The sequence below is a fragment of the Ctenopharyngodon idella genome, chromosome 9 (assembly GCF_019924925.1).
Source record: "Ctenopharyngodon idella isolate HZGC_01 chromosome 9, HZGC01, whole genome shotgun sequence".
Classification (NCBI taxonomy): Eukaryota; Metazoa; Chordata; class Actinopteri; order Cypriniformes; family Xenocyprididae; genus Ctenopharyngodon; species Ctenopharyngodon idella.
Genome location: NC_067228.1, coordinates 20,018,966 through 20,035,847, shown reverse-complemented (window position 1 = coordinate 20,035,847; position 16,882 = coordinate 20,018,966). Strand labels below are relative to the sequence as shown.

Genomic DNA, 16,882 nt, shown 5'->3' with positions numbered 1-16,882 from the left:
ATAAGAGTAAAAAAAAATGAATATGTAATATAGTACGCATATATTTAGCAAAATGCTCCTCTGTAGAGTTAATTTTTCTAGCCAAATAACATGCTATGGTCATTGAATGGCTTTCCTGAGGCAAATGTAATGTTACATGACATATTGTTCACAAGCTGTTTATTTACATCTGTCCGCGGTTTGAACACCGATTGAACAATTATATGAGAAATTATACATTTCAGCAAGTTGTACTGTATCTTTACCCTCGTATGTTCATTCATGTTTATTTCATGCTATAAGTAGTAGCAAAGAGGAAGAGATGATCGGTTCAGCTTGAACTGAGGCGCTATGGCCAAAACGGTATTGTTTGAATTTTGTAATAAAACTGAAAAAATTTGAAAGCTGAGATTTTTTTTAATATCAAAAGTAACCTGCTCTGTCTTGTCTGTCGGTGCATTGTCAGTGTCCTCTCTGCTTTGTGATGTTTTTTCACTGCACGAGAGAATGGACGTGTGGCGTGAGAACAGTGTCAATTGCTGAATGTGTGAGAGTTGGCAGCCCACTCCACTCCAATCTAAAACCAAGCCACTTGCACTTAAACACACAAAAGTTTGTTCCTAGTCTAACTTTCTAATAAACAAGGCATTGTGCACTCTGAATATTGTTTGGCTCTATAATGAATTGCTTCTGTTCTTCTGTTCTAAGTAGCTTTAGATAAAAGTGTCTAAAATGCAAAAATGTAAATATTAAATTGCTTGAGTCTCCTTTTTTTTTAACTTAGATTTTACTCCCTCCAGTAATCTTACATCTCCACATATTTTCAAAAGAGATCTCAACAATGTTAAAAACTCTGTTCAGATCTTTAGATCTGCTATAAAGTCAGATTTCAATAAAAAACTTAAACATTTGTTCAAATTCTTTCAAAAAAATAATTATTTGAACTATGCATCCCACATTCACTTCATATCTTTATACACTTACCATATGTGAACAATTGTCACATTAGTGTCTACTTTTATTTCTTCTAAGGAGTTTTAGAAGAAACATCTGATACTTAAATTAAACATTATTAAACATCCTGAGCTATGAAAGAGTATGAACATCTGAGCAATACAATGTTCTCCTGGCCAGTCAAACTGATTTGCTGTTCATCAGCTGCCTTTTATCTTGATTATGCCTCACTTGGGTATAAATAGCTAATGCTTCTGAAAACAGAAGTGATTTACTGTATGTTGTTGCCCATAGTACACAAAAGATGACATACCACACCTTAAACCGTTACCTACCAGTATGTGTCAAGAGTCTAACACACTTAAAGGGATTTTATCCGTCACTGCTTATGTCACCTCTGTGATAAGACAAATAATTAGGGCTCGAATATGCGTGTATAACTTAGTTCAATCTGTACACCAGTAGGAAGTCTGTTCTGGTTCTCAATGTGATTATCACTGTAACAGCATTAATAAAAGACAGATTAGACAGCTAATACTTAGGCAACAACATACAGTACTAATGGGGCGGTTTGGCATTCATGACATCATAATAGCCCTGGACAGCTTTCCGCTTGGTATCAAACTAAAGGATAAACACAGTGCGCTGGCACGTGCTTAAAGGTGTAATCATGTGGAAAAGTGCATACATACACACATACATACATACATAGCAAAGGCTGAGGCACGTTGTCACAAATAAGTCTCAACTCAGTAAATATTGCATAAATTACTTGATTTCTCTAGCAGTGGTTTGGTATGTTGATTTCAAACAACTAGTTCAAAACTAAATTAGGTAAAATAATAAATTAGATAATCTAATTTTGTGAATTATATCCTACAAAAATATCAATACCATCATATTTTTTAAATAGTCAAGTGGACACAAATAGAGCCACAATGGAAGACATTAAGATATCTTGTCCCCAAGACTTTAAGGCATGTGTCTACAGAAATTCACTTTCAAAATATCCATACCCTAATTCATTTTCACTGGAGTAAAAAGTAGGACATCCAGCCTCGTATAATATGTGCAATGAACACCACCGATTAGACTGTAGTGGCACTTTTGAACTTTAACAAAAAAAAAAAAAAAAAAAAATCCTATACAAAATATGAAAACGACTTCAGGCTACCTCAAAAAAAAAAAAAAAAAAAAAACACAACAACAACAATTAAAAAAAACGCTCTGCTGCATTGCACCTGTTCAAACACCTGGTGAGACGACATTATATGTAATGACACACAACAGCGTTAAAACAGGCTTGTTTGTCAAGTGATATCTTCTGATACTGACTTTTGTGGGGTTTAGACTGTTTTAAGATGATGTAACCGATGTCTAAAGAAGATACAGACTGTTAAACATGAGACAGGAGCATTTAAGTTCCTGCGTCCATCTCACCTTAAAGCTGCGTCTATGCCCTCAACCCGCATACATGAAACACACCAGGATATAAACTGTTGTCCTACCTGCCGCAGCGTTCGTACATGAATATCCCCTGAACTGCAGTGCTGTTACATGGTCAAGAGCAGTTTTGTAGTGGCGTGTTCATTGCAGCCCGAGCTCCGAGCGCGAGGCAAACCCCCCCACGCACTCGCCGCTGGAGATGTTCATAGCGTGGGCGGAGTTTGCGCTCCCACGGATTCCCCGTGACCGTGTACACACACACACACACACACACACACACGAGCGCGCAAACACACACACATACGTCGTCTTCTACGTGTCTGCTTCATAGGAGTGCCATATACTCTCTCAGTCTCTCAAACGTTGTGCAACTGAGACTAGAGAGGGAATAACCTCAGCATATTTGTCAGCATATGTTGAATCAGACAGACAGACAGATAGATAGATAGATATAGATAGATAGATAGATAGATAGATAGATGGATAGATAGAAAGATAGATCTTAATCTTCATTAATGTTTTTAATCTTGATATTAAATGATGATATTAAATTATTTTATTTTAATGTGTAATATATTTTGTTATTAGACTATTAACCTATTATCCAAATCTACCCTATAAAATAATGGGTTTGGGAAAAAAAATCCATTATCTTACTTATGTTACAAAGTTGCCATCTACTGGATAGTTCAGGTAATGTTTGTCTAAAAAGTTAATTAAGATTTAAAAAAAGAAAAGAAAAAATAAATATCTACATTTAATACTCACATTTGTTTTCACTCGGTCTGAACTAGTAAACACAATGAGTGTTAAAGGGTTAGTTCAACCAAAACTGAAAATAATGTCATTTATTACTCACCCTCATGTCGTTCGAACGACATGAGGGTGAGTAATAAATGACATTATTTTCATTTTTGGGTGAACTAACCTTTTAATGTGCTCATGTAGACTGTGTGTGTGTGTGTGTGTGTGTGTGCGTGTGTGTGTGTGTGTGTGTGTAGTCATTCATTTCAACAAACAGCCAGTGAATGTATAAAAATATTTATTACAAAAAAAAACAAAGATTAAGGCCACACTTATACAAAGATTATTTACAGATAAAAATGTGCACATAATGTTAAAAAAGAACAAGTTTACTGAAGAGTGTTTGGAGAATATTTGTGTGTTTTAATGATAGAGAAGATAATTGTTCAGGGTATGTGGTAAGCAAAGCATCTTGATTTTGTGTAGTCCTTTTTGTCCTAGCGAACGTCGAATACACCATCTGCACAGTTGAGACAGAGAGCAAGGACCTGCAGAACCAATCACAAGCCAGAATCAGTATTGCAGCTTACAGGGGCATATTGAGTGTTTATTTGTGTTTATATTTACCTGCAGTCTGCAAGAGATGTTTGATACTCTGATCTGTAGTCAGTTCCAGAGGTTTCTTTCCTTCAGAGTTCCTTGATGACCGATCAGCTCCATGCTCTAACAGTAGCTCCACCTCCTTTGCCCCGCCCACTCTGGTTGCAGCATGTAAAGGTGTGTCAAGACCCCGCCCACATTGCACATCAGCGCCTGGAGAGACAAGGAGCAATTTTCTTTACTGTAATGCAAGAAATTATTAACAGTGTTGTTATTGTTGACTAAACTTATTGGAAATCGTTTGGTAATTGAAATAAAGCTGAAATAAAATTATTAATAATATAATATTTAGTTAGTATTTTTAAAATTTTTAAATATTTAATCAATTCTATTACAAAATACTACTATAACAGTAAATAAACCTAAATCTAATGTATTAAGTATTTACATATATGCATGATTTAGCCTGGATTAGAGTTTACATGTTCTCTAATTGAGTACTTGCTATTTAATCTATTTAGTTGAAGCTAAAAAAAAAAGAGAAAACATGATCCGGATAGGAGACTTTTGTTACTACAGTAATGTGAATGTGAGAATCACCTTTGATATAATACAAAATAAAACAAAAATGAATTTATTAACTCATGAAGGGTAGTGTGTGTGATTCTGACCTGAGATCAGCAGGCTCTGTACACATTCTGTGCTTTTGGATTCACATGCACAGTATAGCGGTGTTCCTATGCTGGGCACCTCCATGTCCACATTCACACCATGAGACAGCAGCAGTTCAACGCATGCTGTGTGACCTAAAACATGTATACACAGACATCCGGTTTACTGAAATCCCAATGTTTACAGTGCACTGTAAATTCACAAGAATCATCACATACCTCTCTTTGCTGCTTCATGAAGAGGTGAGCTCAGCAGATGAGCCGGGTGGTGGGCAGAGCTGTACATCAGAATGAGGCTGACGAGGGCAGGGTTTCCACTACAGCATGCACTGAAGAGAGGAGTGGCTCCATCAAAGGAGACAGCATTCGCCTGGATGCATACATATTGTAGCCATTAATGCATGTTTATGCAGAGAAAAGGAGCAAAATAAAGGCATAAATACTGTAATTAAAGAGAAAGTTATATACATACATCAGCGCCATGTTCCAGGAGAAGTTTAGCACAGGTAAAATGGCCTCCAACACATGCTTCATGCAGTGGTGTGATTCCATCTAATGTAGCCATGCCCACATTGTATCCCTATAAACATGGACAATTCATTTCCTTCATTCATAATAGGAAGCGTTTGTTTTAATACATAAAAACCTTAATATGTAATAGCAGCCCCAGAAAGTACCAATCTGCCTGATTAGTGTTATCTAGTGCAATGACATTCTTATTTCAGTGTAGATTAAGTGTCCAAATACTTTTTGTGAACTTTAAGTATTTAGCTATCCAGTTTGAGTTAGTGTTCCTCCCATTAGTACCTGTGAAAGGAGTCTTCGCAGTGGCAGCAATCTTCCTTGCAAAGCAGCATCGTGTAGAGGTGTCCTGTCATCCCAGGAACCTAATAAAGAAGAAACACAGACATTACATGGATATTTAAATGAGGATGCGGCATTTAAACTTTTGTTGTTTTGATATTGATAAGAAGAAGTTAATAATAATCAGTGTTGGGGTAACGCAGTGCAAGAAGCACTACTAAATCTTAAAGTTATGTAATCAGATTACTTTTTTCAAGTTACTAGTAAAGTAACACATTACTTTTAAAATTACAACAAAATATCTTACTTTTTTAAATAAATAACGCAAGTTACTTTGTTTTCCTATTTATAGACTGACAATTCCATGCATTTACTCATCTCACTTGCACAAAAACAGATTAATTATTCCTCAAAATGAATAAAAACAGTGAAATGCAAACCCAGAATTGTTTTTAGAGACAGGAAAACGAGGGGGGCAGGGATCGGGAAACGACCCAGGGCCAGATTCAAAATTTGAAAGCCAATGTCTTATAGACGTTTTGAGGGTGTGCACAGCTCACTAAGCCACAACGCTGGCCTCGAAGAGAGGTCAAAATAACAAATATCTAGCCAGGGACAATTTCATCCTCTAAGTATAGCCAAGTAAACCCACACACAATCCCTTCTTTTTAAATAAGTTTTATCACTTAAAAGCTCTTTAAACAAACTATTCAAAACCAGTCTGGCTGTAAAGTCAGATAGGCTTATCTAGACCATCATTCCAAGCCAAAGTCAATTTCCTTTTTCTATTTACATATAATTGTCTAATTGAATAGTCTGGAACTGATGCTATAGTATGTTACTATCATGGTACATGTTTCATGGTGAAAAATTAGTTAAACTCTCAAAAGCTGTCACTGGGGTGGTACCTTTTCAAAAGGTACACCTTTGTACATTATTTACCCCTACAGGTACATATTAATACCTTAAAGGTACATATAGTACTTAAAAAGTGCATATTAATACCTTAATAGTACATATTAGTAACTTTTGAAATGTTACCGCCCTAGTGACAGATTTTGTACCTTTTTTTTGAGAGTGTAGGTAATAAAATTGTAAAACAAGTTGTGAAAACAGAGAGAGCTTGGTCCTTGTTGTAAATGTGTGGTTGACTACTGAAAATGTTCAAGAAGAGTGAGAGAATAACAGATGTGGAGGAGGAAAACTCACCTGCCATTAGGGTATTACACACTTGCCCTCCATACATGTGAAACCTGTGATCCCACGGCTTACTCCAGATGCTCACTTCAGCATGAACCACAGCCATCGCTAAACTTCACAAGAAGACAGACCTCGCAGGAAGAACAAATGAGATAGTGGTGGACAGAGAAACTCTTCAGAGGAGTTTAAATGGCCTTCAAAGAAACAAGAACCCCCCTTGGCAAGAATGCACCTCCCACCGTTATCAGTGTTTTGTGCTTACACCCCCACCTCCCCAAACTCCAGAGGTGAGCATCCCCCACATAAACAAATCTCCTCAAAATGAGTCGAAGGAGCAGAGGAGCTAAAACATAGATTCAAAAACATGCATATAGCAAGCACCTTTATCCAGTTTCAGAGAACAAATGAAAGTCAGTACGTAAAGAGAAGTCCCTATGAAAAGTAACTAAGCAAAACTTTGATCTACAACCTCAAAATAGATATGATTTTGTATATACAGAAAGTGAAATAGCTAAAGCTTGAAAAAAGATAATGGACCATGAACCAAAGCCAAAGTAACTGCAAATGTAATTGTTGATACAGTATCTGGTTCTCCAGAAAAACATGATTTGCATCCAGTGTTATGCAGGAACAGGATCGTTCTAGCTGGATAGGGCGGCTATTAAATGCGCATGTGTGTGAAAGGAGTCAGAAAGGGCGATAAGCGTTTGTTAACGACTCCTGGTTTTAGCCTTGAATGGTTGAGGGTGTGTTTTATCAGGCCTGTTTGGGTGTTAGCATAAGATTCCTGATCCAGAGAGACCCTGACGGTTATCTACAACAAAAACAAAGTGCCTCATTTTTATACTCAACAGTCGTATATTTAAAGTAAAATTCCACATATTGACTTCATACATTCTTTAGTTTGAATTTTAAATCAAACTCGTGATATTTCAAATTAAATTCTTCCATTTATTTTATGTTATTGTGTGGACAAAATCTTAAAAGTACAAACAAATACATTCATATCAAAGTTAAAACAGAAAAAATAAAAAACAATGTATACTTGTTGTATGTTAATAAAGTTTATTTTAGATTGTGTCAACAAAAATAATTCAAGTTAACACCACTTTCAGGTAGTACGAACATTTGTGCATTATAACCATGATCATCATACTCACAGAGAAGATCAATATAAAATAGGTGTAACATAAAAGAAAGCAAGTATGAAAAGTGAAGTACAGTGCCCTAAAATGAGTGCGCTGCAAGTGAAGTCAAAAGAAAATAGTGTGTTCGGGTTTAAATAAATATGTTCATGTCACTATCCATCATTAGCCAATAAAAGCAGCAAAAGAAATCAAAAAGTACCATCAGATCAAAGAAATGAACAGATATGATCCATTTGACATTTCATAGCTCCACTAAAGCTCAAAAACTGTGTTTGGCATTTAACATTTCACTTCAGTTCATATATGTCAATTTAAAATCACATCTAAAATATACAGATATGCTGTGAGATGAAAAATATAAAGGTGATACAGGAAAAGCTGGCCATGTTTGTCATTTATTTATCTTAAATCTAGATGTTCAAAGGGTGTTTGTACAACAATTTCAGCCAGCGTATACTATCTTCTGATAGGGGTTCAGTTAAAGGCAGCTTTTTATTGTGCAAAAGCAGGCGCTGGACTCTCTCTTTCTCTACACCTGAGGTCACTGTTTTATATGGGAATGTAAACAGAAATAGTTAGTACATGTTTTGATGTACCACAGTACATCAGTACTACAATTTCAGTTCAGTTCATTACCTAACATCCTTCTCCTGCTAAATAAACTCGTATAGTCATGTTAGATCAACAGCCGGGTTTGGTGTTTTAATTTTCTTCTTACTAACATGCTGCCCGAAGCGGCTGTGAGGGCCTGATGCATCTATAGCAACATCAATCAGATGATCTGGGCGGAGCCACTGCAGGAAAAGCAGGAAGAGGAAGTTAATAACAGCAACAAAGGAGAAAATAGAGCCTGCCACAGTACCACAGTGAGAGCTCAGTCTATGCAGTCTTGCAGACAATGGCAAAACGGACTCCCTGCACACCCGATTATACACCTGAAACAAACACAGAAAGAGTGGGCAAATTTTACAATGATGGTGATAACATTTCAAAATAAAATTTTGAACATTACAAATCTGAAGATTTGGTTCAGTATTTTTTTTTTTTTTTTAATTAATAATTTATTTAGCAAGGAAACATTACATTGATTAAAAAAGTGACAATAAAAACATTTATAATGTTACATAAGATTTCTATTTTAAATAAATGCTGTTGAAAATAAAAAAATGCATCACAAATATTACAATGATTTTTGAAGGATGGTGTGACATTAAAGACTGGAGTAATGGCTGCTGAAAATTCAGCTTTACCACCATAGGAATAAATTACATTTTAAAATACAGTAAAATAGGAATTTTAAATTATCATATTTCACAATATAACTGTTTTACTGTATTTTTGATCAAATAAATGCAGCCTTTGTGATCATAAGGGACTTTAAAACATTAAAAAATCTTACTGACTCCAAACTTTTAAACAGTTGTGTACATCCAACAAATAATTATTTAATTCAAGCATGTTCTTAAAACTCACCTTTTCTGTGCGCTCGGCAACGTTTCTCCAAGTATACAGTGTTCGGACCTTGCGGTGGATGGTGGCAGGAGACGCCACATTTCCTGTGCGTATTCTTGCAATTACTGCTTCTAAGCCATCACAAAGTGACTGAACTGATGGTTCACACAGAGTCACCAACTCATCAGGCAAGACTTCAGGTATACCTCCAACACGAGTGCTCACCACCTACACACACACACACACACACACACACAGTGGTATATCATTTAGATATACCCATAAATCAGGGCAAAACAAAAAAGATGGCAGGGGTTTCTTTTCTTTTTGTAAAGGAAAAAAATGTGAAAAATATATTTAATGAAAATGTTGCTCCAAACCTCTACCTTCGTTCATCTTTGGAACACAAACTAAGATATTTTTGATGAAATCCTAAGGTTTCTCAATCACACATACACTACTGGTCAAAAGTTTGGAAACATTACTATTTTTAATGTTTTTGAACGAAGTCTCTTATGCTTATTAAGGCTGCATTTATTTCATAATAAATACAGAAAAAACAATAATATTGTGAAATATTATTACAATTTAAAATTATGGTTTTCTATTTTAATATACTTTAAAATATAATTTATTTCTGTGATGCAAAGCTGAATTTTCAGCATCATTACTCCAGTCTTCAGTGTCACATGATCTTTCAGAAATCATTCTAATATGCTGATTTGATACTCAGTTATTATCAATGTTGAAAACAGTAATATTTTTTTGGAACCTGTGATACTTTTTTCAGGATTCATTGATGAATAAAAGGTTAAAAAGAACAGCAATTATACAGCAATATAAATCTTTACTATCACTTTTTATCAATTTAACACATCCATGCTGAATAAAAGTATTAATTTCTTTCAAAAAAAAGAAAGAAAAAAAATTACTGACCCCAAACTTTTGAACGGTAGTGTATATTGTTACAAAAGATTTCTATTTTAAATAAATGCTGATATTTTTTAACTTTTTATTCATCAAAGAATCCTGAAAAAGTATCACAGGTTATAAAATAATATTAAGCAGCACAACTGTTTCCAACACTGATAATAAATCAGCATATTACAATGATTTCTGAAGGATCATGTGACACTGAAGACTGGAGTGATGATGCTGAAAATTCAGCTTTGCATCACAGAAATAAATTATATTTTAAAGTCTATTAAAATAGAAAACCATAATTTTAAATTGTAAAAATATTTCACAATATTATTGTTTTTTTCTGTATTTATTATGAAATAAATGGAGCCTTAATGAGCATAAGAGACTTTGTTCAAAAACATTAAAAATAGTAATGTTTCCAAACTTTTGACCGGTAGTGTAGGCAGCAACGTCATTGCACTTTTCAAGGTCCAGAAAGACAGCAAAGACATTGTTAAAATAGTCCACGTGACTACAGTGGTTCAACCTTAATGTTATGAAGCGACGAGAATACTTTTTGTGTGCAAAAAACAACTAAAAAAACCAAACCAAAAAACCCTGACTTTATTCAACAATTTCTTCTCTTCCATGTCATTCTCTTATGCTGTTTACATTGTAAACACAGTGCAGGCTTCCGGGTTTCTACGTCAGAACGCCGGCTCATTATTGGTTCACTAGGTCAACAACGTTATTTTTCTTTGTTTTTTGTGCACAAAAAGTATTCTAGTAGCTTCATAACATTAAGGTTAAACCACTACTAGTCACACGGACTATTTTAACGATGTCTTTACTACCTTTCTGGGCTTTGAAAGTGGTCATTGTGTTGCAGTCTATCGGAGACCAGATAGTTCACGGATTTCATCAAAAATATCTTAATTTGTGTTCCGAAGAGAAAACGAAGGTTTGGAACGACATGAGGGTGAGTAATTAATGAAAGAAATTTCATTTTTGGGTGAACTAACCCTTTAAAGTCAACATGAATTGTCATTTTGCAACCCATTTTACTTGCATAATGTGACTCCACTCATACATATTCATAGAAAAACACATACATGCAGCCCACAGCTGGCTCCCTCCACGATGGCCATACAGAAGGCCTCAGTGAGAGAAGTGTTGAGAAAGACATGACCCTGAACAAGAACATCCCTCACATCCTTATGATCCAGAGCTCCCAGCAGACGAACCCTTTAAATACATGAAAAATTAAGGTAAGTAAAGAAATTATACACAAACTCGCAACTAATTTCTCAAGCCCGCTGGCTTTCTTACCTGTCATGAAGCTGATATTTCTCTCTAACCTCTTCCAAAACGATTCTTTTGGGTCCCTCTCCACCAATCAGAAAGCAGAGATCTGGATGCTTTCCACACAGTTCAGGAATGATTCCACTTAGTAAATCAATCCCTGCAAAATAACAGATTCTGTTAAGAGCATATTTTTAATTTCTGATTTGAAATTCATTCAGATATTTTTAGAGCACATAAAGTCAAAACTGTCCTGACATCACATTGAATAAAATGCCTCCTTAAAAAATTCAATTCTTGACAAGAAAACCTTATTAAGTTGCTTTATATAAGCTTTTATATTATTTTATATTAAATTATGAATGTAAAAATGCAAAATTATTATGAAAAAAATGCATTATGAATAATTAACTTTCAAAATTGTATATTTAATTTTTTGGAAAATAATGATTGAATGATTTTAGAGTCCTGTATACTCTTTAAGAAAATGCTAGTAAAGCTTTTTAAAACATGTCACACAACCTAAATATATCATTACTTTATTTTGTAATACAAATGAAAACACCATGCTCTCCTAACCTTTCCTGTAAACCAGTCGACTGATGACCACAATGGTGATCTTGCTGTTGTCACGACGACAGGGATCAGGGGTGAAGTCAGTGGGGTCAACAGCATTAGGGATGACCGAGACGATCTCTGGGTCCAGTGCGGCTCGCAGTACAGTGTTCTCTTTACTAGTGTACGACACACACACGATGTGATTCGTGTCACACAGAGAGACAGTCAGCAGCTTATTTGTCAGTACAGAGCTCAGGTCCGCAAATCCAAAGAGAGAGTGGTCTGTGAATACGGTGTTGAGCCCCATAGTCTTGGCGTGGAACAGAGCATCATGGGCCATCGCGGAGAAGGAGCTGTGGGCGTGCACTATTGTGATGCGCTCACGCACAAACACGCATCGGAGTAGCGGCAAACTGTGAAAGCAGGTGGTGGCTGTGGACTGATTATACATGACCTGAAAGGAAGGGATGTGAGTGAGAAGTTGGATATGTACACTGCTGGTCAAAAGTTTGGAATAATTAAGATTTTTTTTAATGTTTTTTTTTTAAAGAACTCTCTTATGCTCACAAGACTGTATCAAAAATACAGTAGATACAGTAATACTGTGAAATATTATTACAATTTAAAATAACTGTTTTCTATTTGAATATATTAAAATGTAATTTATTTCTGTGATGCAAAGCTGAATTTTCAGCATCATTACTCCAGTCTTTAGTGTCACATGATCCTTCAGAAATCATTCTAATATGCAGATTTGCTGTTAAAATAGTATTAATTATTATTGGTGCTCAATTATTAATAATGGTTCTTATTATCGATGTTTAAAAAAGTTTTTGATGCTTAATATTTCTGTAGAAATATTCATCAGGATCTTCTGATGAATAGAAAGTTCAATGAAATACACATCTTTTGTAACATTAAATAAATGTATTTACTGATCAATTACTGATCAACAATTTTAATCAATTTAACAGAGCTTTTTTTTTTTTTTTTGTACTTAACCCAAACTTTTGAATAATATTGTATCATGGTTTCCACAAAAACATTAAGCAGCTGCTGATAATTATAAAAAGAGATTTTTCTTGAGCACCAAATCTGCATATTAGAATGATTTCTGAAGGATCATGTGACACTGAAGACTGGAGTAATGATGCTGAAAATTCAGCTTTGCCATCAAAGGAATACATTACATTTTAATGTATATTCAAAAAGAAAACAGTTGTTTTAAATTGTAATAGAATTTTACAATATTACTGTTTTTTACTGTATTTTGATCAAATAAACACAGCCATGATTAGCATAAAGACTTCTTTCAAAAACATTCAAAAAAAAAAAAAAAAAAAAAAAAACTTAATTATTCCAAACTTTTGGCCGGCAATGTACGATAAGAGCTTTTAAACTAATATATTGCAAAACAAACCTGCAGTGGTAGGTAATACACCTTCAGACCGTTGGTCAGGTACCGAATCCCACGGCGGTCTCCATACGCATGCGTAGCTATCACAACCTTGTGGCCCTTCTCTATGAGGCACTGTGAGAGCTGGTAGATGTGACTCTCCACACCACCCATGTTTGGGTAGAAGAAGTCTGACACCATACATATCCTGTGCTTCACGCCCTGCTCATGGTCAGAGTGCCGGAGTGTGTTGGAGGAGTGTGTGTCCAGGGATGGAGGTGTTTTAGGTGCATGAGTGTGACCTCTCCTCCTGTTGCCCATGGTGTTGTGAAACCCTCAGTGCTCTGCCATACAAAAGAAGAGATGTACCTCTGCACAACACAGTCACACAAGCTATAGATTGCAGTATATTGTGGCTGAACGTCACTACAGCACTGCAAGACTTGCACCCATTTGATTTAATAGACGAAAACTTACTAAACACACCGCCAGACAGATGTATGAATTAAAGAGTCTCCAGTTACACGAATTTAACACACTTTATGTACATTAACATTACGTCACATTTACATAAATGTAAATTAATTAAACAGATAGTGAAACACTCACCCAGTCAATCACTGGCTGATAAAAAACGAAACTGAATCCTGAGCAAATGAACAAAGACTGATTTAAGATGTGTGCTCGATCTAGTTACATCTTTAGCACGTTTTAAATCCATCGTTAATTCATAGAAATTAAAAGGTTTCAATTGTGTTTCTCTGGAATAAAATACAAGTAAAACAGTAGACCATCACGTCTATTTCCGTGATGTTTGGATTCTTTTCTTCGTGGTGTAAAATAAAATAATGGGACGGTAGGTGCTGCCCTCTAGAGGACATATACAGGACACAGCACAATGAGACACAGCACATTTACCGGAAAGAGTTCGATTTCAGTCAGACTAAAACAATATTTTTTTTTCTTTTCTTTCTCTATTACTTCTGTTAACTTTAATGTCCAACTATAATATTTTCATCTGAATTTAGTTTATAATGTGTTATTTGCAAGGTATATATCAATAAACATTTTGAGATCTTGCACTCCAGACAAATCTCTTTTAAGGTAAAGTGGGCCATCAGTGATTTATAATAATAATAGGCCTAATAATAATAAAAATCTTGTGTCTTATTTAGAAATTATAAAAACACATTGTTTATTAACACATATTATCAAACCAACATATTCAACAAACCATAACATAGCCAAGCTGTGAGTAAAATTCATCATGTAAAAATTCAAAACAAGTGATACATGTTGTGTTGACATTACAGTTAATTAAAGCTGAATATCAGAATATTCAGAAATCAGAATATTGATGAAAATGAACTCTACAACATATTTAAAATTTGGCTATAACACACGCAACAACAAATAGGCTAAAAAAAGAACTGAATTAGGGTTCTGTCTCTAAAAAAGTAAACATGTCAACTAAATAACAAGTAAATGTCAAATTATTTAATGAATTTGAGTATAATTTCTGAAGGTTAAAGGTGGCTCACTTTACCTGAATCAGCCATTTTTAAACACCTACAAGAAAATGATCAAACCTATTGAGCACAGTACAATCAAGATTAAACACTTTACTTGAATTCACCCTACAATTTGATAAAATGACATCAGATCAGTGGTTGTGACAACTTCATAGAAAATACCGTTGTAATGTATAGTTTTTTTTTTTTTTCATATTCATGTTTCATGTCCCATCGTCATGTTTCCAAGACTGCATCTCAATGTGCATACTATCCATCCTAAATAGTATGTGACATTAGTAATATTCAATACTATTTAGGGCAGATAGTATATGCACATTGGGATCCAGGCCTGGTTTGCCATGTGCTCCTCTTTGCCATATGATTCCCTTGTCCTCATGTGATCATATAAGGCTTGTTCGAGATTAGGCTTGTTTGACTTCATGCAGCGTTGCACAGACTGATCGGCGGCTGACTTTAAGCAGTGCATGGCGGTAAGAAATTTTGTCTGACTTGAGCCAGCGCCGACGGCATGTGACTGTGGGGTGTTCAGCCCCGACAAAACGTTGCAAAACATTTTTTAAATGGAAACGGTGGTGCGTTGAACACCCTGTTCTGCAACTATAGCAGCTAAGAAGGCCATTCATTGTGTTCTTTTTGAAGAGCTGACGTGCTGTATTTTTTCTAAAACACCCACCAAAAAAGAGAAAACATATCTCAAACCGTTCTCTTAGGTTCACTCAATGCTGCGTAGCTATGATGCAATGGGATTGTCTGAAGCCCGTATAGAATCACGCCAATTCATTGGCTGATGGCGCGGGCGCCGCCCCGACGCTCTTACGTCGCCATCCTATATTGACGAATGTGCCATCTGCTCCTCAGATTTCTCTGCCTTCACGAAGCGGCCATTTTTGCCCTTCTGCTACGGTTTATCTGACCCGAATTTTGGATTATTATTCGAGTGTTTCTTCATCTGCACTTCAGCGACTGTGATAGTGGAACTCAGTTCTCCTTGTGGTGAAGTGCCATGGAGTTTTGTCGTTGTATTCCGCCATGTTCTCGCTTTATTGCGAGCGACGACCCACACAGTAAGTGTGTTAAATGTTTGGGTTTTTCGCACGCGCGTGAGGCCGTTCATGGCGCTTCTGCTTGTAAATTCTGTGAAAATCTCAGTGCGGAGAAAGCTGCCCTTTTTCAGTGACCCTCACGTCAGAAAGAGGAGAGCTTCCCCTGCCTTCTGAGGTTGGGTCAGACCGTGCAAGCTTTTCTGCCCACCTCTCACTCGCTCTCCTCATCCAGCTCTGTCACATCCGCCGCCCAGCACGTTTCGGTGTACAGTGTTCGATCAGCCTCACCCCTTTTTCGTATTATTTCGTATTATTAATTCTCGCATGATTATCTGTGCCCTAGCCTGGAGGCACGCGAGACGGTTTCCTTCAGGCTAGATGATGTTATTTACACCGCAGCGTCTGACTCTGAGGATTTCGGGCCTGCTTCAGCTGACACTCTCCCGCCTGGCGGCCAGGAAGCGCGGCCTATTCAGAGCTTATCGACGTGCTTTCGCACGCTACAGAGAAGCTCGTTATTGATTGGCCCGACGAGCCCCGCGAATCTCAGTCGTCTAAACTAGATGAGAGGTTTTTGAGCGGCCCCAATTTTAGGTCAGTGCGGAGAAAGCTGCCCTTTTTCAGTGACCCTCACGTCAGAAAGAGGAGAGCTTCCCCTGCCTTCCGAGGTTGGGTCAGACCGTGCAAGCTTTTCTGCCCACCTCTCACTCGCTCTCCTCATCCAGCTCTGTCACATCCGCCGCCCAGCACGTTTCGGTGTACAGTGTTCGATCAGCCTCACCCCTTTTTCGTCACGGGAGATAGGAGACGCACTAAGCTTTCTCCCCTCACCACCGATTTGTGTGTCACCTGCTGTTCGCGTAATCGGAGACACGTGCAGTTTTCTCCAGGAGCCGGCAGACCCCATATCGCTCACACAGGCTGTGGGCCCTCTCATCCCACGTCAGGACGCCGGGCGTTCTCCTTCATGGTCAACGATGCTACCCTGCAAGGACCAATTTGACACTCTAATGCAAGTATGTCCTCTACATTGCAACACACTGCTTCCTCTATCTCATTTCTTTCACGAATGGAGGCGTCTGCCAGGGGTATCGCCTTGGATTCTAAGAACAGTGCAGTTCGGTTACACACTCCAGTTCTGTCGCAA

At 36.7% G+C, this 16,882-nt stretch overlaps 3 protein-coding genes across 6 annotated transcripts in view; all 3 read right to left on the bottom strand.

The window, feature by feature from the left end:
- The window catches only part of sytl5 (synaptotagmin-like 5), a 28,580-nt gene extending 25,938 nt beyond the window's left edge, over positions 1–2,642 (bottom strand). For 2 of the 3 annotated variants that reach the window (XM_051906770.1, XM_051906769.1), the window contains exon 1: positions 2,442–2,641. The gene's annotated coding sequence lies outside the window, so the exon portion shown is untranslated. Of the gene's footprint in view, positions 1–2,441 lie in introns of all 3 variants that reach the window. The other variant, XM_051906768.1, reaches the window with a different exon arrangement.
- Positions 2,643–3,404: 762 nt separating this feature from the next.
- On the bottom strand, positions 3,405–7,314 carry asb11 (ankyrin repeat and SOCS box containing 11). The gene is made up of 7 exons (XM_051906466.1): positions 6,408–7,314; positions 5,202–5,281; positions 4,867–4,974; positions 4,614–4,764; positions 4,395–4,529; positions 3,751–3,936; positions 3,405–3,671 (listed from the first exon to the last, which is right to left on the bottom strand). The coding sequence occupies exons 1-7, from the start codon at positions 6,502–6,504 to the stop codon at positions 3,547–3,549; spliced, it is 882 nt and encodes a 293-aa protein (XP_051762426.1). The 5' UTR covers positions 6,505–7,314; the 3' UTR covers positions 3,405–3,546.
- A 129-nt stretch (positions 7,315–7,443) lies between these two features.
- On the bottom strand, positions 7,444–14,019 carry piga (phosphatidylinositol glycan anchor biosynthesis, class A). Of its 2 annotated transcripts, XM_051906465.1 has the most exons (8): positions 13,767–14,019; positions 13,182–13,501; positions 11,783–12,215; positions 11,231–11,363; positions 11,014–11,146; positions 9,020–9,226; positions 8,183–8,481; positions 7,444–8,090 (listed from the first exon to the last, which is right to left on the bottom strand). In XM_051906465.1, exons 2-7 carry the CDS (start codon positions 13,476–13,478, stop codon positions 8,218–8,220), a joined length of 1,467 nt encoding a protein of 488 aa, XP_051762425.1. In that variant the 5' UTR covers positions 13,479–13,501; positions 13,767–14,019; the 3' UTR covers positions 7,444–8,090; positions 8,183–8,217. The 2 variants fall into 2 exon arrangements, with proteins under 2 accessions (XP_051762425.1, XP_051762424.1); XM_051906464.1 differs by having other exon boundaries at positions 7,444–8,481.
- Positions 14,020–16,882: the final 2,863 nt, after the last annotated feature.